This window comes from Podospora anserina, chromosome 2, assembly GCF_000226545.1.
Source record: "Podospora anserina S mat+ genomic DNA chromosome 2, supercontig 2".
Lineage (NCBI taxonomy): Eukaryota > Fungi > Ascomycota > Sordariomycetes > Sordariales > Podosporaceae > Podospora > Podospora anserina.
Window position 1 is genome coordinate 2,387,923 of NW_001914858.1, and position 25,603 is coordinate 2,413,525.

The window sequence follows — 25,603 nt, forward strand, 5'->3', positions numbered from 1 at the left end:
AATAGAACTTTCGCCCCAGTATGCAATATGTCTTTCTTTGATATCCCAAAATGAAGAAGGAAAGAAACAAAAAAAATAGCTGCACTGCAACTGAAGGGGTGGGGAATAAATATCAAAAACAAAGGTTATAAGAAGAACAACATCCATCACCCAAGAGGAGAAACAATTCACTCCACACACCATTCTCTCCAAAAAAAAAGACTCAGCCCATCAACCCCATCTCATTCTGCGCCATAAACGTCCTCGCCAGCTCATCCCCTCCCCTCTCGGCCGCCTCCATCCAGTGAATAGCCAGGCACATCAGCGCCGGATCACTCCTGACATCCCCCACCCCGCCGCCGCCGCCAGAACCAGCTCCCGGCGCCTCTTCCTTGTTTGCACCCGCAACACCGCCCATGCCTTGCATCCTTGCCTGGGCAATCCCAGGGTGATACCTCCCCGAGCCACCACCCCCAGACCTGCCACCATACTTCTCAATAACCGCCTGCTTGAACACCTCTCTAGGCTTGCTAAGCGGCAGCGTCGTCCTCTCTACCAACTCCGGATTGGACAGGTAAAAGATGGCAAGCTCTCTCTGCGCAGTCGGGATGCCCTCCTTGGCAGTAATAGTCCACATCCTCGCCGCATCAGCAAGCGAATGCGTCGACAGCGGCAGCGGGCTCGGGGGCGGCGACGGTGGCGAAAGTGGCTCCCCGCCGGCAGACAAAATCCCAGAGTTGTCCGACGCGGTACTGCCTGGTCCAGAACGGGAGGGAGCACCCAATCCACCCCCCCTTGACTGCGTATAATTCTTGACTATATCATCCGCCACTTCCACCATGGTCCGGCAGACATCTTGCTTGAGGTTCAGTGCCGCAATACTGGCATCCCAAAAGGCCTTCCCACGCTCCGTCTTGTCCAAGATGGACGACGGGACAAAAGCAGCGATGAACTGCAGGTCGCGGAAGAGGGTCTTGGGTCGGATGTTGGCGTCACGGAAGAGCATCTGGAGGATGTTGGCAATCGCATTTTCGTTGGCTGGGTGGACCGAGGCGATTGATCGCGTTTCCATGTTACCCCCTCCACCTGGGGTTCGTCCTCTTGGTGCGCTGTCAAACGGTGGCGCCTGCATCATGGTGTGGGAGCGACGCTCTTTGACATTGTCAAGTGTCTCTTCTAATGGCTGGGGACGGCCTCCGGTGCCGTGCTCGTCGGTCGCCGAGGAGGCTGAGCCCATGTCTGATCGAGCCCACGCCAGGCGTGCACGTCGAGATCCTGAATTCAAGGAGGCGATGATGAGGTGTTCAAGCTCATAGAGCGCGTTGAGCTTGACCATCGGGTTCGGATGAACACAAAACATATTCAGGAGCCGCCTGTAGGCCTTGGTAAAGGGAAACTCGGGCATGGAATCCTTCTTTGATTCTCGGTGGGATCGAATGGTCTCGTTAGTTGCCGAGCTCTCGTTGCCGTGGACACTGCCGCCGTGTACGCTCCCACGATGAGAACCGCCATGATGACTTCCGTGATGGCTGCCAACGCTCTGGGTATCGGATAAGGCCTTCTCGCTAAGATCTCCTGTACTTCTCTTCCTCTCAAGCACCCGGCGTTCCAGTCCAGATCTGGCCGACCTCCTCTTTTCCTTGACCTGCGCCTTGCGGGCACGGCGCTGGATTGCTTCACGCCTGTCAATACACTCCTGCCCCAAGCCTTCAAACCACGCGTCTGTTTCTGAACCACGGGCAAAGACAAGGTTACCCAAATCGGAAAGCAAGAGACTGGTCAACGTCTGCTTCAACTCTGTGAGGAAGCGGGACTTTTCTTCAGAGAGTCGCTGTTGGTACACTGTCTCATTGGATGAGATGGAAGTCCCTGGACGACCCGCTGAGTGATGGGAAGGGAGCGGCTGATGGTTTGGTGGATGGAACGTAGCGGACAGGTTGGTAACGCTAGTAGTGGGCGAGTGGGCTCTTGACACAGCGCTGGGAGAGGTGGCACGGTGTTGGAATGGGGACCAGTAGGTAGCGTTGGGGTCAATCTGGTGAACTGGTGATGAGGCACCAAAATACTCCGGGCCGTCTAGAACCTCAGACATGGCAGTGCTAGCCCGCGAGAAGCTGAAACGGCTGGACGTGTCAAAGGATAAGACGCTCATGTTCTGACCTGACACGGCTCGTAATCCCCTGTCAGAAAGGGAAGGAGGCCTGCTGGCGGATCGGAACCTGTTCTCCGGGTCGCTGATGACACTGACCGAATCATCCCAGACTGACATGTTGTCCCGATCCCGATCCCTACCAGGTTTGCTTGTCTCGTGGGTACGGCGATCTCGGGCGTAGAGCTCGCTAGACCACAGAACGGGTCCATCGATGATGCTATCCCCGACAAGCTTGCTCACACAGTTGTCAACTTCGCAGGTGAAGCGGTGTATACGCTCCTCGCCCTGGCAGAAATTCTCCACCCCACACTGCTGCAGCCAGCGGCTTGTTTTCTCAGCTTGCTCATCGCGAAGCTTGTTGGGGCCGCCTTGGTCCTCTGGTGCCGCCAGCAGGTCGAGGATCTGCGATTCGGTGCGGAAGATGTAGTTGGACGCAGGGCCGCGTTGCATTAGACTCTTGATGCGCTGGAAGGAGTTCCACCTGCGAGGCACGCCCATCGTCTTCAACGCCACGGCAACGTTCCGCGAGTCCTCGTACGGAGCCGAGTTGCGCACGTCTGTAACGTACCACATCTTATCCCGGAGAGCACGCAAGCGGCGCATCATACTCTCAATGAGACCTTCTGCGCGCTCCTGGCTCTGCTTGAGCCATACAAGCCAGGCGTCATATATCTCGATTGCCGCCGCTGACCGACGGATCGAATCACGAGGACCCCTCGAGAAGATGTTCAACAAGGTGGCAAATCCATCTTTACGAAGTGAGTCAGAGCCCAGCGCGTTGAGTTGCTGCAAAGTCCTCCAGTAAAGGTGTGCAGAAACGAAATCCGACTGGGCGCGAGATTGCGAGCAGGCTGCTGTCAACATGGCAATGAGCGGCGAGGAATCAGCTGAGTCTTCGAGTCCTTTCCCTTTGTTGTTCTCCGGCGGGCTGTCTGCGACGCTACTGGCGATACTTGCTGCTCGCTGGCGATAGGGGTTTCGGCTGCCCATTGTTGTGATGACCCGGTTCTTGGACCGGTACTTCTTCAAAGTGGATGAGGCACGATTGCTGAATGTTTGCTTCTTGGCACCGTCATTTTCAAGATTTTGAGGAATCTCATATTCCTGTACAAGCTTCAGAATCGAATCTCGGAGCTGGTGATAGTCCTTGTCAAGTTCTGGTCGGTCATCTTCGGTGTCTTCACCCTCGGTGTCGCTAGTCTCTGAGGAGTTCTCGTCCTCCGGGTCGTCATCTGGATCAAACGTCATTTGGGTAGAAAGCTGTGTTCCGTCGCCTGAGATGAACAGCACCGCCCACCGTTCGGCACAAGGGTGGCAGAGGCCATACACAACATCTTGGCCCAAGGCTTGGGTCATCTCATGTATGGCCAAGCGAAGCCGATATCCGTCTTCTTCATAGTTGCTGTTCTGCGGCTGCTGCTTTGGGGTGCCTAGATCTGGAATCGGGGGCGAATAGCGCGGTGGGCTGCCATCTTCTAAAAGGGGTTCTCGAGAAGTCGTGGCATCGCTGATGAAGGACTCGGCACTTGTGCTGATGACAGACATGGTGTCAAAGTTAGTGCTTGGCGCCGTCCTGACCGACATTGGCTGTGAGATGGCTGAGAAGCCCGAGACCGAAGGTGCCCCTGAGCGCAAGCTACCGGAATGCGCTGACCGCGGTCTGCGTTCGGGGAAGAGGGCGTTGATCAATGTCGTAAGGTCAGCTGGACTAACAACCAAATGGGGGTGAACTTCGGCTGTCTCTCTTAGAGAGGTGATGGACCTGGCAGGCAAAAGGCGTGGCTTCTTCTTGAACTTGGAGGAGTCCTTGAACCGGAGGTAAATGTTTTCGATATGTTTTTTAATCTTTGGCGGTGTTGAAACAGGGGTTTTGCTCGTCAGCATGTCCACGACAAACTTCTGGGCGTGCATGGCCACGGTTTTCAAGATCTTTTGCCGGCCATATTCAGTAATGTGATATTCGGCCATCATGCCATAGGCTTCGGGGTGAATAATGACCCCGAGCAACCAGTTCGTAAAGAGATATTTGGTAATCAACCAGCGGCGGGTGCTTTCGACATACTTCTTGTCCAGACGCTTCAGCATTTCTGTGCCGAGCTCGATCAGCCCCTCCGGAATGCCGGTCGTATCCTCGTCATCAATAACCTCGAAAAGCTCCTCGACAGCTCTGGCATAGAATTCCTCGGCCGCAATCTGGTCTTTGGAAGACCAATCCGAGATGTTGAACCGGGTTCCGTGCTGGTCTTCGGCGCGGTCGAGCAAAAAGGCTCCATCCTCGAGGATTTTCATAAGGTACCATTCCATGTTGGATTTTCCGGCCCAGTCACGCAAAGAGATCCAAACATTGAGCACGGCAGTGACGGTCTGTTCACTCCCCGTCTTCTGGCCTGAGATCAATCGAGCGCACGTGGTGGCCCATGTTTCGGTTCGGCGTTTGTCTTCGGCGCTGTCTGGTCCTGCGGAATTAGCAAAACAGGTGTAAATCAGAGCTGAGATGGGGTCGTGTCGCTGGAAGGAAAGAAGTCGTTCTATGGCACTGCGCTCCTTGCCCAGGCCGTTGGATGCTCCAAATCCCGAACCGGACAGGGTACCTGAGCCACCCGAGGCAACACGGGTGGACGTGCGGCTGCCGTGATACGGGAGGACGGATTCGATGGGCTCCAGGGCTTGGTGAAAGCTAGTAAGCGCAGTGAGCTCCGAACTATTCAACGATGAGATGCGCGTTGCCAGGTAGTCGGGGTTCGTCCTGATCTGGTTCAAGAAAGTCAAAAACGTCTCTCTAGCGGACGCAGAGAGCTCGCTCAAAAACGGACTGGAGGTTCCAGAGGCAGGTTTAGCACCAGAGACCGATCCTGTAGGAGTGTCCAAGCTGTCAGATGAAGTCAAGCCAGGGGACTGCAGAAGCTCCATCTCTGGCTCCAATAATGCATAGCGGCGGGTTTCGTCGCAGCTTTTCCGAACATCGATGACGGCATTGAAAAGAGCAGCAAAGCCCTTCTTGTCGTCCCCGCGGAAGCTGTCCACCAAGGTTCTGTGGGCCGCCTCGCCACATCTCATCAGACGAGCAGACAAGGCGGTGGAAATCAAGCTTCTCTGAAGACGGATGCGAGTGTTTGCGCGCTTGCGCTCTTGGTACTTGGATAGGCGCACCAGGTGAGCTAGCTCCTCCAAAGTGGTCCTGTCCTCCACCGGGGCCAGAGAGGGGGTGGTATAGATAGATGTATCCTTCAGCAAGGGCCGTAAAAAGTTCATCTTCCCAAGCTTGTCGTCCGGTCCCGAGTCCAAGCTGTCGGAGGAGTCGTGGGGCGGCTGCATCGGCACAGGTGCGGTGGCCTGGTCGATGATGGGCTTCTGAACAGACGAGCGCCTGGACAGGTCATCGGAGCGCCGCACAGAGGACGTCATGGTATCTCTTGCCAAACGGGACGGGCTTCTGGACCTATTGCGCCTCGAATGGGAGATCTCGACATGGTTGTCGGACGGGGTCGGGGTGGGTGAGCGTGAAGCAGGCGTTGCAGTATTCGACCGAGCTGGACTCCCAGACATGGCAGTTAGCATGTGGGCCTCCTCTTGTCTTGTTCTTGACCGGTGACCAGTCCCGTTTCCAACATACACGGTGTCGGGCGAATAGCGACGGGCGACTCAAGAGAACGCTGCATGGATATCATAATGGGCCCATGAGGGGGCTCGAGTCGAGGGTTGCGATCGCCCATGTACTACCAGCCGAGTGCTGATAGCTGTGGGAAGGACCGCTCGACTCGGAAAAAACGCGAGGGCGGGTGGAGTGCGGTCTCGTGGTGTTTATGGACAAATCGGGCGCCGGGTTGGGCTGGAGGTTGTATACACAGAGAGCAGGCGGGGGAGGGGCCGAGGCTGGACGAATACAAGATATCAATCAATCGGCAGCAACAAATAGTGGGTAACAACAGCAGCAGCAACGGCGACGACGAGAGCCGCTGCGAGGACAGTTATGTATGTATAGGTAGCTCGAGCCTCGGTCGACTTGCGACTGGGAACGGGGTGGCCTCTTTCAAGAGTGCCGCGAGAACATGGTCTCGTCAGTCAACAAATTAAAGGAGGGGCGCGTGTTGGCGGGCGATCTTGACGATGACGGGAAAGGTGGTGGAAGCGTTGGGGAAACTCTATGGAACGGGTGACGTTGCGATGAGGCGCTGCTAGGTAGGGGACGAGGTAGGAGGTAGGTGTCGGGAGAGGGAGTTTGTCTCTGGCTGTCCTGTCTCATGAGAGAGAGAGCGAGAGGAGAGCTTCCCTCCCATCTCCATGCAGCTTCCCTGCCCTTCTTCCAGGTGTGTACATGTCGATGCAGTGGACGTCGAAGCGTGGGGTAGCGGGCTGGCCCAATTGGGTTACGCAGCCCATCTGCCCCATCACTTGCTGTCTCCACTTGACCTGTGTCAACCATACCCTGTGAGCTGGCTGGTCAACTGCGCCATCCACTCTGCATCTACAACTGCACCCGTCCCCGCGACACTGGCCTCTTGGTCCTGCTGGTGCTGCTGCTGCTGCCCGACTCGTGCCCCTTACTTCAGCTCTGCTTTCCCGCCTGCCGCCTGCGCGTCTTCTTCCTTCTGCGTCATAAGACTCAAGAAAGCTCAAGAGGGCCTCCACCTCACCTCTCACCGTCTCATACCGACTCTCGCCGAAAGCGGTCATGGTGAGTGCCAACACACCCGCCAGCAAAGAGTAGACGCGCTCACGAGCGGAACCCCATCCCACCGCGCGTTCACAGTCCCGTCGTAGTGGTGGCGATGGAGACCTGACCATACCCATACGAAGTATACCTCAGTTGCCGCCTCCCCGAAACATATTATGCGGGAAATTATTATTGTCTCCCTTCGCTGACGCCTCCCACCTCCCGTCCTGTTGCAATTTTTTTCCTGCTTCGATTCTTCACTTGATGCAGGAGGAGGGGTACGGAGGAGGGTAGGTCAGTCAGTCAGTCATCAACTCCCATGGCCACAGCCTGGTGCGCTGGCCTTGCAGCTCGCCCCGCCTTCCCTTTTGTCCAGGGACCCATTTTTGGCGGCCGGCGCAGTTCAAACAGTCCAATCTCCGCCCTCCACGACCCAAAAACCACCCGGACGGAACCTGCCCGCATCGTGAGCCCAGCATTCGCCTGGTCTGCTTCAAGATGCCAACTCAGCTTCCCATCGTCCCATCACCAATCATTCCCCGCCACTATTTCAAGCATGCGTCAACCTGTTTCCTTCCTGGCCTTGGGATCCCGCGATTCAGGGGCGATCCAGATCAATCCTCTCTCTCTGCCGCATGCTGTACATACGGCACATGCTACCTACTGCTACGGCGAGAACCGCCCACCCCCCGAGGGTCTGGTTTGACAGGCTGACCAGTCCCATCCATTGGCTTCGCTTTTCTGGTGTCACGAGATCATTCAGGTGCCCATCTTGGATCATCTCTTCGATGTGTAGCCATGGCCCAACCCCTACCCTGATAGGGACCCAAACCTAGGCGCGAGAACGGTGAGGTCTGATCTCAGGAACCACACCACCTCAACAAGGCGATGAGATGAACTAGTGGCCTAGGGCGAGACAACTTACCACGCGTACCTGGACGATCTGTTGTTCCCCAACCCACCGTGCAAAACACAGCGGGGCCTCATACTTTAACGCACCATCTAAGGCAGGTCCCTGATGCTAGGTACCAAGTAAGATAACCACACACCTCTGTCGGCTTCCGGAAAGCGAAGCAATCCATTTATTGTCTTTCTGCATCTCTAGGCCGAGTGGCTGCTGGCTTTCTTTTCTGAGAAGATGCAGCTCGCCATTGGTCTGCCGGCTGCCGACTATCAGGGGTTTCAAATCGCTTCATATCCAACCATTTCAACTGGGTTGAGCTGGATCTTAGCTCGTATCGCCCTGTGTGGACAGATTCGTCTTTTTTTCTCGGGCGGCTGTGGTAAATGACACAACTGTAGCTCTTGTTATGTCGTGCATATTCTCACAAAGCGTCACAACGACACCCCCTTTCAGCTTTCCCATGATTTTGTTCTGGTTGTTTTATTTTCATCTGAACCTGTAATTCCGGTATCACTGCTGCTTGTTCCCTTGTGGATGTGTAAGACAACAGGCCACGAGGTCGTCAGACGGGTCATGGGTGGGTGGTTTAACGTAGGACGAGGAATCCCTCGACACCACGGCCAGCAACGTAGACAGCTTTACAAGAAGAAGAAAAATGCGAGGTATCCGATGCGCTGGACATGCACCTCGCCCAGTTTGGTCTTTTCTAGAGCGTCACAACAGGAAACAAGAAAGAAAGGGGTCGCCGGTGTGTGTGTGTGGTGTCGTGTCTGTGTATGTGAGTTGAGTATCTCTGTGATAGGTACTTTGGACCACGAGTGTGCAGTGCGAAGGATATCAGCTGGGTACAAGTGTAAGGCTTGAGATGGGGAATTTCCATGACGGTGTTTTGTCCAGTTGGTGTAAGCGAGGAACCTCTCTGCACAAATACATCTTGGTTGTGGGAGTGTATCAGATGGCAGGACTGCCAGAGCTGTATGATGATATCTCTCCAGAACAAGTGAGCTGTCGGTATATAATACTATGGCATTAAAGCTACCTACCCACGTTCTCAGAACGAGATATTTCTGAAGCTGATACATGCGTGTCCTTGAGCAAGTTACACAAAACCTGGTCAATATAACAACCACACCAGAACAGGGTAGCAATTATCGATATCCCTGCACACTTCGCAGAACCATCTACTCTTCCAATAAAAACCCAATCAAAGCCCCCCCGAGGGAGAATATCTCTACATGACATACATACAGTACATAACTCAGGTACAAAGCATCCATGGATCTTTTCCACCACCCCCTTCCCCACCCACAACCACCAGCCAACCGCCCTCAGTTAAAACCACCCAGACGTGGCCACTCTGGAGCAGCTAAACGCTGGCATACATAATACATCATGCAAGTGAGATCTCATTCGTTTTGACCTACACATAAACCCCAAAAAGCATGTCAGCAAGAAGAAAACAAAACCCGCCAGCTCACACACATGGTTCGACACCCGCCCCCGCGCCCCATATCCGCCAGCGCAGGTCGCATATCCGGCCGCATGAGCAATTGTCCCATCTGCCACCCATTTCCATTTCCCTCCCCCACCCCCTCTCCCTCTCACTTCACCCTTCAAAGCTGGCCCAAGATTATCCCATCTCACAAAGAGAAAAAAAACAAGCCATATGACTTCAGGTTCACAGCCATGCACCGGCTCCTGGTACCCTCCGTCCCAATGCCATCTCTGTTACCTCATCCTCCCTCCACCAGCACATCACACCTCATCAAAACACCCCAAAATGAAATCAAGGTGACTTTACAACTATGCACCAGCCCTCCAGAACTCCTTCCAGATGATACTACACACGCAAATCCATTCCATTTCTCAAAATCTCTTCCTACATCCACACCTAACCCCCTTAATCCCCCCTCCCAAACCTGATATCAAAATCCTTCAAAACACTCATAATACTCGCCGCCTCAACCTCAATAGGCGCCAACCTCTGCCCCCCACCATTCCTCCCCCCCCCTTGTCCACCGCTCCCCGGCCTGGGAACCGGCAGCGCCTTCAACTTGGGCAGCCAAGTCCCAATCTCATCCGCCGCCTGATCAAAATGCCTGTGACTAGCCAGCGTCTTATACGCCTCAGCACAAGACAGCGCCAAAGGGAAACCTGACTCTGACGCAGAAGTCTGCATAGGAGGAAGCGGCTGCGGTGCGGCAGATTGAGAAGCGTCGCTGTTGCCAGACTTGCAACATCCACCTCCTGGTCCAGCACCGCCGCAGCACCCACCACCACCGCTGGCTCCCGGGTTGTTCTTCTCAAAGTTGGCTGCTAGGGACCTACAAAAGAGGCCTGACTTGGGATCGGAAAGACACTGAGCGCAGGTACCCGGGCCGTTGGGGCCGCACCGACTCCCGGAGGGCTTGGCTTGGGTGGCGTTGGAGTTGGTAGAAGAGCGGTTCTGGTTTGCCCGTGGACCAGGAAGCTTGATAGCACCGGTGGCGGTCACTTCCATAGGTATTGGGACGACATCGTCCTCTGATGGCGGTGGTGTGTGAGTCTGTGTTTGCTCGGCAACTGATGGTAGTGGTTGTTGGAAGGACATGGGGTTCATGAGAGCCTCAGCACACATGCAGTATGTTCCATCCTTGCAGAAGCCGCACGAGTCCCTAGCCTCAAGCGACATCATGGGCTGTAAAGACTGTGGTGGTGGTTGGGTGACCATTGGAAGTGACATTCTGTTGTCCTTAGCAAACATGGCGGTAAAGTCTGTTTCCATAGGTATTCCAGCATCCGAACGATGCCGTTTCTCCTCGGGTGCCGAAGGTGGTGAGCTTGGTGAGTGCGGTCGTTTGAGGTCGGACATTCTGAGGGCTTCCTCCAAACATTCGCAGCTTGACCCAAGTGTGCATTTTCCACATCCCATCGCTGTGTCGGTGTCTTGAAGCACAGCTTCAGCACATGCACATGACCCAAATGCTTGACAGCCACCACACCCTAGAGGCGCCATCATTTCGTCGGGAGGGGAGATGATGTTGGAGATGGAAAATGGTTGAGTGGTTGGTCGGGGTTCCGCAATGGGCACAGCACTTGGCCCCGAGCTCTTCGGCGGAGCAGGCTGCAAAGGTCGTCTGGGCTGTGAGATATTGGCAAGTGGATTCGTTTGAGGCTGTATTGGTGCCGGAAGACGTCCATGATTTCCAGTTGACGAAGGTGACTGAGAATCCCATGCTGATAACATTGAGTTGCGTTCTTGTCTCTCCTTGTCAAGCTGTGACTGCAACCACTGGCAACGAGATCGTAGTGTCTGTCTCTCGGCCTCCAGGTGATTGATACGCTCCTGAAATTCCTGGACGACCCGGTCGTGCTCTTCCTTCTGCTCATCCAATTGCTCCTCCAGCTCCCCAACCCGAGCAGCCCTACGCTCACGAAAGGCCCTCTGTGCAGCTCTGTTTTGAGCTTTGCGTTTGGTTGGTGGAGTGTCGGTGGCAGGTTTTCGACCTGGCTTGGGTCTGGGAGGAATGACCCACTCCTTGCTGGTCATGCTCATGGCCATAGGTTGTTGCCCTGGGCCCGGTGACATAACTCCAGGCGACGCCATGTTCAAAGGGGTTGAGGCTTTGATGGAGGGTGGCCTGTTGGGTGCGTTTGGGCGGATGGCGATGGGAGGCGCTGACACGGAGGTTGACGATGTGGGAGTGGAGACGTTGGACGGAGAGGCCGCAGATGCGGGGGTGGAGGCAGGGCTGGAGGAATCTCTGCCGAGTGTCGTCGTGATGGAAAGAGTTCTTTTGTCGGTGTTCCCAAGCCCGACTGGGGAAGCAGCGGCAGCGGCAGCCATGATTACTGGCAACGGAATGATTTGACGGACCACGAGGGTTGGTGGTGCAGAGGTCGAGGACTGTACCGAACTAGTGGCAACTGACTGCAGGTTGCAGCCGAATTTTATGTCACCAGTAAAACGGGCTAGGGCCGACCGTTTAGGGAGTTCTCCTCGGTATCCGAAAGGCAGGGAGATGGCATTCAATGAGGAAGTCCAAGTTTGATGGTGTCGAACTGCGAGAATGGGTTGTCTGTAAATGCCGCTTTTGGTATGTGACGAGTCGCTCCGCAGTCAAGGAGAATTTTGACACGAGTGACTCCAAAGTTGTTCGCAAGATCACTTTAGATGGCGGCGTCTTGTTTGAGAAGGAGGTTGTGAGTGACACGTGATACTGTTCAATCGGTGTGCCGGCACAGGGTCAAGTATCGAGCTGACGATGACGATGACGCCGATGTTGTGGGAAGAGAATTTTGAGGGTCTTGATGCTGAAAAATTGAAGCAGACGGAGGAAAGGGTCTTCTTTTGCGTCAACCGAAGACGCCCGGGCTCAGTGTGGGCTAGCGAGGCCGGAGTTTTCGCCCAGGCCAAGGAGTCTGAGGGCTTTGATTCGGTAAAGGTTGAGAGATGGAGATGTCAGTCGGCCCACTGATTTGATTGATAAGATTATAGGATCGCGCTAGATCCAAAGCGGCCTAGCGAGGGGTGGTGGTGCCATGCTTGCGTCAAGGAACCCCACGGTCGAAAGCTGAGAGAGGGTCACCGCTTCGACAGCAGATCCCAACCGGAACACGGATAATCACACAGTCATTACTTCGGTCACCACCGGAATCCGCTCGGTCTATCGCTTGATGATTCTGTGGTTCTCTGCTGAAGTTTTCTATTCAACATGGTAATTTTCCTTGGCGATTTGTCGAGCCGTTCAGTAGGCGAGCGATATCGGACATACTGCGACGTCTTTAGAAGACCATCAGCAACTAGCGCCCGGAAGTTCTGGTTCGCCCAGAAGGAAAGGCTGAAGAGGACACTCCTCGAGCTAATTGCTGCCCGTAAATCATGTGGGGGCTCTTGGAGCAAGCTTTGCCCAGGTGATTCAGGCGGGCCTCAAGAAGGCGTGCCTGACTGAGGTCAACTCGAATTCTGTGTATCTGTGTAAGAGAAGGGAGCTTGGGTCAATGCTGCCACCACAACTGAAAGAAAGCTGTATTAGCTACCAACATGATTTGGGGAATACCAACTTGAGTGTCTCATCGTGCCATCTGGTATTATCCTCATATTCACAATATGGCTGACCGTTAACTCCAAGCTGTCATGCAGAGTTGCAACGCACGGGCCCAGCGTCCGCCAAGACATGGAACATGTCCAGAAGCCCAGCATCGCGGTCCGAAGTACCATCAACATTCTGTCAACCAAAATCAGCCAACTCCCACCGTCGACCACAAACAATAAAACCAACAAAAATGGCCCAACTCGGCCTCCCCCCAAACTCCCGCCCAACATCCTCCTACTCAACCAACCTCAACCTCTACTCCCCCCCGTCCCCCAAATCCCAACTCCCCAGCCGCCGCTCCTCCCTCTCCTCCTCGGCCACCGACGACTTAGAAAACTCCTCCTCCCTTCCCTTCCCCGCCGCCCTCTCCCGTCGCGACTTTCTCGCTCCCGACTTCGACCCCGCAAGCTACCTCTCCACCCTTCACACCGGTGGCCCAGCCTCTCGGCATCAAACCCTCGAGGACCTGCGCTCTGAACTCCGCGATCGAAGCTCTGCTATCAGTGCCGAACTGCTTGAACTGGTCAACTCGAATTACACGGCCTTTCTTGGGCTAGGGGATGAGCTCAAGGGCGGGGAGGAGCGCGTCGAGGATGTGAGAGTAGCACTTTTAGGTTTCCGAAGAGCGGTAGAGGAGGTTCAGTCTAGGGTTAGGGAGCGGAGGGTGGAAGTAGGGGGGCTGAATCAGGAGTTGAGGGATGTCAAGGGGGCGGTGGAGACGGGCAGGAAGATGCTCGAGTTGGATGAGAGGGTGAGCGGATTGGAGAAGCGATTGGCGGTAGGAGGGACGGGGCAGCAGCAGCAGCAGCAGAAAAGGGATGGAGATAGCAGTGATGAGGAGAATTGGGATGATGACGACGAGATTTTTGGGAGCGATGATGAGCAGACTCAGGACGAAGACGGTGTGGAGTTTGTCAGTAGCAGGCCGGCGAAGCTAGCTGCTTTGGCGAGGGAGTGTGTGTATGTGGATGAACTGGCCGAGGCCATTGGTAGGGATCTTCCGTTTGTGAAGAAGACTGACGAGAGGATATTTCGGTGTCGGAACACGATACTGCTCGACTTGAGCACAGCCGTAAGAGAAGCACGGAAAGCTGGAGTCAAAGGTCAGGGGCGTGTTATCAAACTGTTGGCGATTTACGGGGCCTTGGATGCGCAGGCGGAGGCTGTAAGGGTCCTGAGAGAGAAATGATGGTCTCAGTTCAAAATCCAGGGGGCATAAAAGGCGCAGAGCGACTGGCATCAAGATACCCAATTTTCCAGGATTTTTTTTTAACTTCATACAAGGATTATGATACATGGCATACATCTAATATACATTGAAAAACAACAAAACTACATGACAGTAGCCAGGTGTTCTGGCTTGACCTTGTCGTCTGTTGGGGCAAAGTTACCGTTCAAACTGATCCCTGGGCCATGCGTTGTGCTCAAAACAACCTCGTCAATAGCCTTGGGAATGTTGTCGTCCAGTTGGTTGATGTTGTCTTTGAGCTTGGACATGAACGCCTTGATGTTGTCGGCAAGCATTTTGGGGGAGAAACCGAGCTGGCCCACGGCCATTCTCACAACACCGCTTCTTTCTCTGTACTCATCCGCGCCAATCAACTCCTGCATCGTCTCCTTGATGTCGCTGGTAATGGTTCCACGTTTTGGGTTGGGCATCAGATTCTTGGGACCGAGAATTCTGGCGACCTGGGCTTTCTTCAGAGCTTCTTGGCTGTCGGTGTGGCAGATCAATTTGTTGAAGGCGATCTCTCCTCGTCGGATGGCCTCGAATAAGCTCTCCTCACCCACCGCCACGGCACCAAGTTGTTGAGCCTCGGTCGCTAGGGCGCTGCCCTCGGGGCAGATGACACCGATACGGGTATCGGTCTTGACTGGGAAGGGCAGACGAATGGCACTTCGGAGAACGGGACCGCTCTTCTGGGTCTTGACTTTGACGGCGAGGTCATACTTGACGGTGGTAGGTGGACGTCCAACTTCGGCAGCGCGGAGGTACCTTTATGGACAGTAAGCGACAATACGCCGGCATGGGGTGACATTGGGAAGGAAGCTTACCTCATGGCATCGCAGAGTGTGAACTGCTCCATTGGTGAGAGATCATAGCTGCGGAATGTCTTATAGGTCTTCTTCTTCTTCACGGGCTTCTTGCGCATGCCTCCACCACCGCCACCAGACGCATGCCGGACCTGTGGTGTCGCAACCGATGGCACGAGGAATTTTGGTATTGTCGAGGCGACCGTTGACCTGGCTGGTGTGGACAGGCTGAGCCTTGCCAGAGAGGCAAGGCAATGATGTGTGGAAGCCATTGCGAGCTGTAGGACACAAACGGCGACGTCGTGAGCCTCCGCCTCTCTCTGTCGCTGTCGGTTGCGCTGCTTCAGAAAAAAGTTGGACCCCGGCCCGTTGAGGTTCGTTGCCTTGAATGTTAGGCTCAAACCAAATGCTCAGACAAGGTCCTGAGAGCTTCGGTTTTCACCGCCTTACCAAAACCGTTGGCGCTCGCGGCAGAAACCCCGCGCTGGGACGGGTGAATGTGGGGCTTTTTTGCTGCCCCTCCAAAATCCCAGGCTATCATCGGTGACTGTTTTCTCATCACGTCCCCTATTCCTATACTCACCACCCTTACCCACCGTCCACCATGAAGCTGGAAGAGCTCCATCCCATTGAGGCCCTCCTCACGGCCGATTTCCGCTCAATCGAGCCTCGTCTTCAGTCCCTCGATAAGCATCTCATCCTCCGCACCTACCTCCATGGCTACACTCTTAGCGAGCTGGACACCAAGGTCTGGCAGGCCCTCCGCGGCAACCGCGCCGCTTTCTCCTTTATCAAGCGCGGTAGTCTTGTCAACCTCGCTCGCTGGTTTGAGTTCATCGAGGTGATGCACCCTGAGATCCAGGACGAGATCAAGGCCAAGGATGCTGCTGCCAAGGCGAAGGTCGCTGCTGCCAGCAAGGCCGGTGGTTCTTATGCTCTTAATCTGCAGAATACAGGTAGGTTGATATAGACTGTCAAATGCGTATTGGACTCATTGTGCTAACAGACATGAACAGACCAGGGCGTTGTTACCAGATTCTTGCCCGAGCCTTCGGGATACCTCCATATTGGACATGCCAAGGCAGCTCTTCTCTCTTGGTACTTTGCCCAGCAGTACAAGGGCCAGCTTCGCCTCCGTCTCGATGACACAAACCCCGACAAAGAGAAGGAGGAATACCAGGATGCCATCATCGAGGATCTTGCCATGATGGGCATCAAGTGCGATACCCTCACCTACACCAGTGATTACTTTGATTATCTTTACGATATGGCGATCAAGATGATCAAGGAGGGACATGCCTATGCCGACGATACCGACCAGGAAACTATGCGCAACGAGAGATGGAACGGCATCGCTTCCAAGCGCCGCGACACGCCAGTGGAAGAGAACTTGCGCATCTTTGAGGAGATGAAGAAGGGTTCCGAGGAAGGCGTCCGCTACTGCCTTCGCGCAAAGCTCTCGGTCGACAACCCCAACAAGGCCATGAGAGATCCTGTGATCTACCGTTGCAACGTGGACACGCCTCATCACCGCACCGGCACCAAATGGAAGATGTACCCCATGTACGATTTCGCTTGCCCTGGTGAGTTTTGTCATTTTTCTTTTGACCTCTTCTGACCTTCCCTTTCGTCGTTGGGGCCGTTGAGATGAGAAAGACGTGATATTGACAGCACCTGCAGTTGTCGACAGCCACGAGGGCGTCACCCACGCCTTGAGGTCCACAGAGTACACCGACCGCAACCCTCAGTACGCCTGGTTCCAGAAGACCCTGCAGATCCGCAAGGTCCATATGTGGGATTTTGCGCGCATGAACTTCGTCAAGACTTTCCTCTCCAAGCGCAAGCTTGCCAAGCTCGTCGATACTGGAAAGGTTTGGGGATGGGATGACCCCCGCATGCCCACCATTCGTGGTGTCAGGAGAAGAGGAATGGGCATCGAGGCTCTGCGCGAATTCATTATTGCTCAGGTATTTCTCTGGCCTTTTATCTCCGCCGTCGCAAAAATTAACAGCAAAACAGGGACCTAGCCGCAACGTTGTTACCATGGACTGGACCAAGTTCTGGGCTACCAACAAGAAGCACATTGATCCTATCGCTCCCCGCCACACTGCTCTCCTGAAGAAGGATATTGTCAAGGTGCCCGTCACAGGCGCCGAGGCTCCTGCTCAGCCCTTCCAGGAGGACAGACCCAAGCATCCCAAGAACAAGGATATCGGTACCAAGAAGGTGGCGTTTGGTCCCGAGATTCTGCTTGATCAAGCCGATGCCAAGAGCTTCAAGGAAGGCGAGGAGATCACTCTCATGGCTTGGGGCAATGCCTTTGTTCGCAACATTGCTGAGGGTGACCCCATCACCTCGTTGACGTGCGAGCTCAACGTGGCAAAGGGCGATGTCAAGACGACGGAGAAGAAGGTTACCTGGCTCGCTTCTAGCCAGACTCTTGTGCCTGCCGAGCTTTGGGACTTTGACTACCTTATCACCAAGGACACGCTGCAGGAGGAAGACAACATGGAGGACTTCCTGAACCCCACCACCTCTACTATGGAGGAGGCGTTCTGTGATGAAGCTACGGCCCAGCTCAAGAGGAACGACATCATCCAGCTGGAGAGGCGTGGTTACTACCGTGTGGACAAGGGTCTCGATGACTGGAAGGAGGGTGAGGAGAAGAGGCTTGTCCTCTTCAACATCCCGACTGGCAAGACTGGATCCAAGTAAGGTTGTATGTTCTGCTGTCGGTTTGTGATGGGAAAGTTTGATAGAATACTAGATGTGTCCTACAAGACTGGCTTGTCCTGTGTGTTGGCGCCAAGATGCAACTGCTGAAGTGTTGTGGTGAATAGTATCACTTTGGAGAGTAAAATAAACATCTGACAGGGCAACGGATAGGGGCTGGAGCTTGATGCATGCGCCCTGTGCCGAAAACCGTCTTGGTGTGCCGAAGGCCGTCTTGGCAACTTGGCAGATTTGTAGGCGAAAATGCGATACGCCATCCGTTTTTTTTCAGACTCGTCTTGGGGTAAGATGGTGCAACTCATGTTTGACCCAGGTCTGATCCATTGAATTCTCACAAACTGTCTTGAAGTCCTTGTTGAGCTGGTTTGACATTGCACCTGGACCTTGAAGCTTTGGGAGCTCGGGAGCTTTGTTAGAGCAAATAGCTGGAGAAAATCCCGGATCCACCCAGCTACACCAGATTAGCGAGAGCTCGATGCTCCATCGTCGATCAAGGTTAGTGCTTGGCACCTGCCCCCCCCAATCACATTCTTTACGTCATCCTCCACATCCAAGACATTCCACCAAGTCGACGGCTGGCCGCAGCCCTGTCACGCTGTCAAACAAGCCCAATTTTATCTGCACGACCTTGGGATTTTTATCCATTCTCTAACTTCTTCCTGTCTTCTTTTTCTTTCCGCAACTTCAACGAGGACTCAACGGCTGCCTCTCTCATACTGCGCTCGCAGGTCGAACCAGCTCTTAGCTATTGATAGCTATTAGAAGCTAAGGTACCTTGATTGGAACAACAGCACGCACAACAAACCTCTCGCCAAACCGGCAACGCAAAATGGCCTACCAGGGCGGTGAAGCCGCTAATTACTACAGCCCACCTCATGGCAGTGGTGGTGGGCCGCAGTATCCCCCTCCAAACAACTCGTACGAAATGCAGCAACCGCAGAATGGATACTACAACCGACCTCCGCCGCCGCCTCCTCCTCCTCCTGCTGGGGGTGGGGGGTATAGTAACGTGCCGATGAACGATGGGGGGTATCACAATGGGTATGGGGCGCCACCGCCTCCACCGCCGCCGACTGGACCAGATGGGAAGATGGGACCTCCCCCGAGTTATGACGAGGTTTTTGCGGTGCAGAAGCCAAAGTGGAATGATTTGTGGGCGGGGGTGTTGTTTTTGGCGACTTGTGCTGGGTTTGTGGCTGTTAGTGCTATTTCGATTCAGGGATATGGTATGTATTGGTATAATGGATGATTGGGGGTTTTATGGCTGACATTTTGGGGGTGTAGCTGCGACTCGTAATATCAACTCGGGCGGCCTCAATGGGCAGCGGAACAGATTCGGGTTGACGACGCATACGATTTGGCTGTTTGGCTGGGTGCTCATAACGGCTATTGTGCTCAGCTACGGGTACATGTGGGTTGCGAGGAAGTTTACGAAGCAGTTCATCTGGATTACGGGGATTCTCAACGTTGTGCTTGGTTTTGCGACGGCCTTGTACATGCTGTCGAGAAAGTACTACTCTGGCGGGATCGTTTTTTTGATCTTTGCCATTTTTCAGCTGATCTGCTTTATCAGCTGGCGGTCCCGGATTCCGTTCAGCGTGCTGATGCTGCAGACGGCCATTGATGTGGCCAAGAATTTTGGGCATGTTTATCTTGTCAGCGCGATTGGTGGACTGTTGGCTACGTTGTTTGCGGCGTGGTTTTCGGTGACGCTGGTTAGTGTCTATGTCAAGTATCAGCCGGATCCGAATAACCCGGCTTGTAGGCAGGGCGCGGGGGGATGTTCGAGTGGAAAGGTGATTGGGCTGATTGCGTTTATTACTTTTGCGGCGTATTGGATTTCGGAGTGGTTGAAGAACACGATTCATACTACTATTGCGGGGGTTTATGGGTCGTGGTATTTCAACTCGAGGAACTTTCCAACGGGGGTGACGAGGGGGGCGTTGAAGAGGTGCTTGACGTATAGCTTTGGGAGTATCAGCTTGGGGAGCTTGGTGGTGGCTATTATCAATTTCCTGAGGCAGTTGGCGTCTGTGGCGAGGGCTCAGGCGTCATCGGATGGGGATATTTTGGGGATGATATTGTGGTGTATTGTGGGGTGTCTTATTGGGTTGTTGGACTGGGCGGTTCAGTTCTTGAATCGGTACGCTTTTGCGCACATTGCGCTTTATGGGAAGGCGTATGTGCCGGCGGCGAAGGATACTTGGAAGTATGTACACTCTTTGCCCCTTTTGTCTTCTGTGGAGTTTACTAACGACCATGAAACAGGATGATCAAGGACCGCGGTATCGACGCCCTCGTCAACGAATGCCTCATCGGCCCTGTCCTCGGCATGGGCGCCATGTTTGTCGGGTACGCCACCGCGCTGATGGCCTATTGCTACATGGTCTTCACCAACCCCTCGTACAACTCTGGCGGGGGCTTCACGCCGGTGGTGGTTGCGTTTGCCTTCTTGATCGGGTTGCAGATCTGCAATGTGTTCACCACCCCGCTCAGCAGCGGTATCGACACCATCTTCGTGGCTAGCGCTTGGGACCCCGAGGTCATGATCCGGGATCATCCGGATTTGTATCACAGGATGGTGGCGGTTTACCCTGAGGTACAGCAGGCTATTCACGCTTGAGCGGACGTGGAAACGTTTGGGCAAAGGAGTAGGGAGTTTAGTGCTATATCGTAAGGGAAGAGCAACCAGAATGAAAGGGGGTGGTGGTGATAGTGTTAGTGTGAAAGTGTTGCTAGAAAGTAATGGTAATAAGTCGATCGACGTTCACTGTTGTTCTATGATTGCTTGTCCAACCAACAGAGGATAGTCCCGGCTCTACATGCCCGAGGCATATTCCAACCGTCTTGTTTCCCGCACAGCATGGGTCTGATACTGCTTCTTCTCACTCCAGCTTTGACTGGTTCTTCCTCCGTTCCAGCAGCCTCTTTTCCCGCTTTTCTGCCGCTATAAATTCAGGGCCGAAATACGTAGGAAGTGGGTGGGGGAGGTGGGGGTCGGTTGAAATATCAATCAAGAGATCCAACACCTTGTCATCTTTGTCACTGTCAAAAGGAGATGAGCCTTCAAAGTAAAAGTGGCCTCGTTTCCCGGAACATGAAACCTGTTAAACGGATAGCCAAGCCAACTTAGGAAAGCCCGAAAAGAGCCAGCCCAGTTCTCCACAACTACGTTTGTAACGCGGGTTATATCCAAAACGACAGAACGTCCTGGCCATTTAAACTCGAATCCTAGCGCCCGTGAAGCCTGAGAATGTCGTGGCCTATGAGGACTACGTTGTGTGGTTGGGGGATGTGCGATTCAATAGCTCACGGATATGAAACCGAGATTGTTTGCCTCTAAAAGTCTGAAATTGAATTTGGTCATATGGCGCTCATATACAAACTGTGATGTATAGTCAAGGCTAAAAAAGACGTGATCAATAGGTAGTTCAGTGTCATCTATCTTCTCAATTCTCTGCTTTCATAAGACCCAATCCCTATTCCACGATCCACGACGTGGATGCGGGCATGCAGTTGCCATAATCACATATGCAAGAGGATCGAATGACAAAAAAAAGAAGCATAGTCAAATATCATCAGAAGCTACCTCTGATGCAAACATTTGTATACCCAATTACACGACCGAGCCCTTTCCTGCCATTTGACTGTTGCCTTGAGCCTCGCCTGTGCCAACCTCGAGCTCCACACCCACCTCATCCCGATCTTGCTCTCCCTCAAGAACTTCAGACTCCGCAGTCATCCTAGCCGCAGTGTCTACGGTCTTCGAAACCGCAAATTGAACCTCAAAACTGCGCGCATGCACATAGAGAGGAGCTGCCAGACTATCCTGCCGTGATTTATACCCATGAATCTTGGCCCCCTCCAGAGCAGCCTTCATCTCGTCAAACGCGTCATACCGCCGGTCGATACGCCCCCCTAGATACGACTTTGCCTTCCTAATCATCAAAACCCACAGACGCCGCTTGGAGGCAAAGTCCCGCTCGAGGAGCACCCAAACGGCAATAGTGAAGAGGATCCTTTCTTTCAAGGCCATGTCTTTACCAAACATGTGGTCTTTGTCGTGTTTATCCCGGAGAGTACGTAGCCTCTTGGTAATTTCTTTCCCCAGTATATCACGGAGGAGGACGACATCTTCGTTGTGTTGGCCTTTGTTGTGTTTAGACAAGAGATTGCCTGGGTCCTTGGTGGTTTCTTCCTCGAGGAAATCCCGCAGAAGAATGACCTGTTCACCGTGTCGGCCCTCTTCTTCCTCTGGAACGGTGATAATAGAAGGGTGAAGATCATTGATCTGGCCGGTTTGGACTGAGTACCCTCTGGCAAAATACCCCTCGGCGGATTGGAACCTGAGAAGTTCAGAAATGATGCGGTTGTCTGTCCATGGCTTATTGTCGCCACTCTTGGGTTGTGTAACTCTTTCGTGCTCGTCTCTCACCCTGCGACGCCTCCGCCGCCTCTCCGTCTCCTCTGGGCTCTCCTCGATCTTCGCTTTAGCCTCCTCGTACGCCCCACGCGCGTACATTGGGTCCGTTGGAAGTGAATCGGGAGAAGGTTTGCCCCAATGGACATCGGTATACAAATCGATCGCCTGATCGTCTTCGGACTCCAAATTATAATCCGGACCGGACGCCGGTTTAGCTAGTATATTTGGGATCTCTTCAATATTCACATCAAGTGCGTAAGTTGGACTGCTTGTCTGGGGTAATGTCAGCCCACATCTCAACTTCTTGAGCATGGCGTCCATCGGAGGTAAATCAGAAGAAGGTGCCCACGGAGGAAGATACGCCGAGACTTCAATCGCGTCATCCTCTTCCGACTCCCAGCTATATGTCTGGTCGCGTTGTTGTGGAAGCGAGGAGGCATTAAAGGCATACCGGCAGCATTGTGGTTGAGCTTGTATACTTTTGTGCTCTTCACTTTTCAGATTAAGTACTTGGACGAACCCCCATTCGTCTTCACTGGGTATGGCCGTTCTGTGCTGCAGTATTCCACCTGAGAGGCGACGCATTCTCGGTTTAAATATACCTTCTAATCCGTTGTCAGGAACACTGGTATTGTTCGTCTCTGAATCATCTGCATCGGTGTCGTCGAACTCGAAAATAGGGCCAGGATCCCTCGGAGGATCTCCAGAAAGAGATCCCAGGATGGGGCTCTCATTTGAAGCGCCCGCCCCTGGCGCAATATCGCTCTGTTTCTTGAGAGTATTACCTTCAGGGTCTGCAGCGCCAGTGGACTTCCGCATCCTGAGGGAGATTAGGTGGTCAGGTGCAACGACAGACTGTGGGTATTCAACCAGTCGTAATTTTCTCCCGTTCGAGGAAGGACGTCTTGAAAGTTGCAGCTCTGGAGGTCTCATAGGGTTGCTCAGTACAGAAAAGCTAGGAGGCACAGGCCTTTGCAAGTGTCGCCCGGCTGGAAGTCCGAACAAGTCGTCTGAGTTCCTGGGTGTAGAGACAAGCTCCCCAACTAGAAGCAAGCCAGAGGCAGGCACCGATGTTTTACCACTATCGACCATAGTAACGCCAGCAATCGGCCCGTGTGATTGCAACAAGTCATCTCCAGGCTCATCAATAGCCTCAGCACCGCCTTCTGCGCACCAAATATCATCCGGCTCAGCAGGACAGAGCTCCTCTTTCAGAAAGAAGCTCGTCCATTTGGAAACAAGTGACCATTTGCAGCCAATCTTCTCCGCCTCCTTTCGTACTCTATTTCTCTCGTCCCAAGAGCCAGGATAGGGGCGAGTAGAGCCCAGGTGAATCTGGCTCTGACCTCGCTCCAGATCATTGAGCAGTGAGCGGGCGGCAAGCCGATGAATTGTTATGCTTGGCTTCTCGAGAAGCGTCACAGGAACATGGAAGGTCTTGGTCCTGTGGGCAGTATCGGCTTTGAGTGTAACGTCGGTGATGCTCTCGGATGATTTGAAGGAATCAAAGAGGAAAAAGATCCGGCTTCTGTTGAACGGGCTGAGCGTGGATATGTCTGCTGGAGATTGTTCGGCGTTGTGAATACTGGAAGCTGTCGGACGGTCAGTAAAATGGTGCGAAGTATCTGAGAGACGAGCTGTTGTGTAAATACCTTGCTTGCTGCCATCACCCCTCATGATATTGACCTCCAAATGCATAGGCCCCAAGTGATCGGTCATCAGTGCTGCCTCTGCCATGCTGACAATCCTATCCTCCCAATCCCCTTCGCTCGCCTCTCGAACCACTTCGGCATATCCTCCACCAACCTTGGCGATGCCCTCAACCAAGGCATGGGAGACTGCCGGACCAATACCTAAAGCAAAGAACCGTATACCCCCTTCAGTCAAGTCCCTCTGTTTCCGAATGTACTCGAGGGTTTCGTCCAGGCGCCATGTCTCTCCGTCAGTCAAAATGATGATGTCTGTAGGCAGTCTTTTGTCACGCGCAGTCACGATGGCCTGGACCGCGGGAAGCAGTTCAGTACCCCCCATGTTGGCATGGAAGTTGGTGTCAACCCATGAAGAAGCGGACTGATACGATGCTTCGCCATAATCCACCGAATGAGGCTGCCACGACTTGTAACTTGAGCCAAAACACCACACATTGAACTTGCGGCCATTGGGAATACCCTTCAGGAAGAATTGCATGGCAGCTCTGAGCGAGGTTAACTTGTCGTCCATGGACCCTGACAGATCCGCCAAGAGAAGTATCTCAGTCTGATCGGTAGGATTGGATGTGCGCGTGGTAAAGCCAGGCGGAATTGTCACCATGAGTGCCTGTTGATTGGGTAGGGTGGGATGCTTTTCGATCCATGCTTGTGGTGATTCGGCCTCATCATTCGGGCCTCCTGTTGCGATATCAAGGACAAAGTCGCGATCGAGAAAAGCAGAGCCTGTTTCTAGTTTCACCAGGGCTGTTTCGACACTACTTCGGGTGTCTTCACCAACCAGGTCGGCAAAGGAACTGGCCGCACGTGTTCCCAACCAGTTTTCGACAGTGACCTTGTGTGTTGGGCTGACGATTGAGGCAATCTTGCCGGCTTCAACTACTTCAATCTGTATCGTGAGGCCTTCTGGAATGGAGGTGGAGGCAGCATTGTTATAATCTTGGGGTTTGTCACCGTAGCGGCTTGCGATGCAAGTTGGAATCGTCAGTGTCGTGATCCCCTTACGATCGGCAAAGTGATGTTTGAGAAGGGTGATGTAGGTGACAGTGACCCTGATCTTGGTTCTTGCTGGGAGATTTCCAAGGCTGGTGGTGAATATCTCCTCGGTATCTTGCTCGAGCAACGCCGCTCCAGTGGTACGGTTGCGGACATGCTGCTGGAATTCCTCGCGGGCTTCTTCCTTTGGCTTGACATTGCCAGCCAAGACTTTGCCATGACCGATGCGACAATGGAAGCCTGTCACGGTGCAGCCAGATGAAAGAGGAAACGTGTAGGCGGCCTCTTTGATGATGTTGTACGAGTCGTTCCAGAAGAGCTGCGTAACTGTGATGCTGGCCGTGTCTTGAATGACGGAGGCTTCAATCGAGATGGAGACTGGCGGGAGCACATTCCGACCAAGAGATGGTTCTTGAATTGTGTAGGTTGGGATATTTGAATGTAGCAATGGTGGCGCACAGGCGGGGTGTGTGTGAAAAGCCTGTGTGGTTGTTGGATATGGCAGGTGCAAATTGGTCTGCAGGGCATGTGACTCGTGAAACGCACCTTCCAATTCTGCTGGAAGAGGCTCTCGAGGATCGTATCTCGAGACAATACCCGCAAATCGATTTGGTCGATATCCAAACATGTTCAGAACTTTCTGATGATAGGACCCCAACGAGAAAAAACCATGAGCCCAGAGGGGTTGCCTTCACTTTATCAGTCTGTCCCAAGGCATCCATCGGAGCCTTATGGGACGCAGTAAGACCCCCTCACCTGCGCCATGATTACCCCTGTCTTATGCAGAGACATTTAACACCGGCCCCCACCGGAGATGGTTGGCGTAACACTCTCGGGCTGTGCATGCAGGTCATCATCTACTTCTACTAACCCCATATAACATCCAAGCTCATCATGTCTAGCTACCGCTCATCTCCTTCCACTTCTTAAGCTAGGCACCAGACAGG

General features: G+C 53.7%; 7 protein-coding genes across 7 annotated transcripts; 3 read left to right on the forward strand and 4 right to left on the reverse strand.

The window, feature by feature from the left end:
- Positions 1-202: 202 nt before the first annotated feature.
- PODANS_2_6570 (uncharacterized protein) lies at positions 203-5,844 on the reverse strand (the record flags this gene model as incomplete). Its single annotated transcript, XM_001911398.1, has 2 exons — positions 203-5,661; positions 5,745-5,844. The coding sequence occupies 2 exons, from the start codon at positions 5,842-5,844 to the stop codon at positions 203-205; spliced, it is 5,559 nt and encodes a 1,852-aa protein (XP_001911433.1).
- A 3,745-nt stretch (positions 5,845-9,589) lies between these two features.
- PODANS_2_6580 (uncharacterized protein) lies at positions 9,590-11,515 on the reverse strand (the record flags this gene model as incomplete). Its single annotated transcript, XM_001911399.1, has 1 exon — positions 9,590-11,515. The coding sequence occupies one exon, from the start codon at positions 11,513-11,515 to the stop codon at positions 9,590-9,592; it is 1,926 nt and encodes a 641-aa protein (XP_001911434.1).
- A 1,337-nt stretch (positions 11,516-12,852) lies between these two features.
- PODANS_2_6590 (uncharacterized protein) lies at positions 12,853-13,953 on the forward strand (the record flags this gene model as incomplete). The annotated part of the gene is made up of 1 exon (XM_001911400.1): positions 12,853-13,953. The coding sequence occupies one exon, from the start codon at positions 12,853-12,855 to the stop codon at positions 13,951-13,953; it is 1,101 nt and encodes a 366-aa protein (XP_001911435.1).
- A 143-nt stretch (positions 13,954-14,096) lies between these two features.
- PODANS_2_6600 (uncharacterized protein) lies at positions 14,097-15,070 on the reverse strand (the record flags this gene model as incomplete). Its single annotated transcript, XM_001911401.1, has 2 exons — positions 14,097-14,760; positions 14,820-15,070. 2 exons carry the CDS (start codon positions 15,068-15,070, stop codon positions 14,097-14,099), a joined length of 915 nt encoding a protein of 304 aa, XP_001911436.1.
- Positions 15,071-15,402: 332 nt separating this feature from the next.
- PODANS_2_6610 (uncharacterized protein) lies at positions 15,403-17,513 on the forward strand (the record flags this gene model as incomplete). The annotated part of the gene is made up of 4 exons (XM_001911402.1): positions 15,403-15,754; positions 15,815-16,381; positions 16,479-16,765; positions 16,818-17,513. The coding sequence occupies 4 exons, from the start codon at positions 15,403-15,405 to the stop codon at positions 17,511-17,513; spliced, it is 1,902 nt and encodes a 633-aa protein (XP_001911437.1).
- Positions 17,514-18,553: 1,040 nt separating this feature from the next.
- On the forward strand, positions 18,554-20,154 carry PODANS_2_6620 (uncharacterized protein; the record flags this gene model as incomplete). Its single annotated transcript, XM_001911403.1, has 3 exons — positions 18,554-18,683; positions 18,816-19,740; positions 19,800-20,154. 3 exons carry the CDS (start codon positions 18,554-18,556, stop codon positions 20,152-20,154), a joined length of 1,410 nt encoding a protein of 469 aa, XP_001911438.1.
- A 993-nt stretch (positions 20,155-21,147) lies between these two features.
- On the reverse strand, positions 21,148-25,284 carry PODANS_2_6630 (uncharacterized protein; the record flags this gene model as incomplete). The annotated part of the gene is made up of 1 exon (XM_001911404.1): positions 21,148-25,284. One exon carries the CDS (start codon positions 25,282-25,284, stop codon positions 21,148-21,150), a length of 4,137 nt encoding a protein of 1,378 aa, XP_001911439.1.
- Positions 25,285-25,603: the final 319 nt, after the last annotated feature.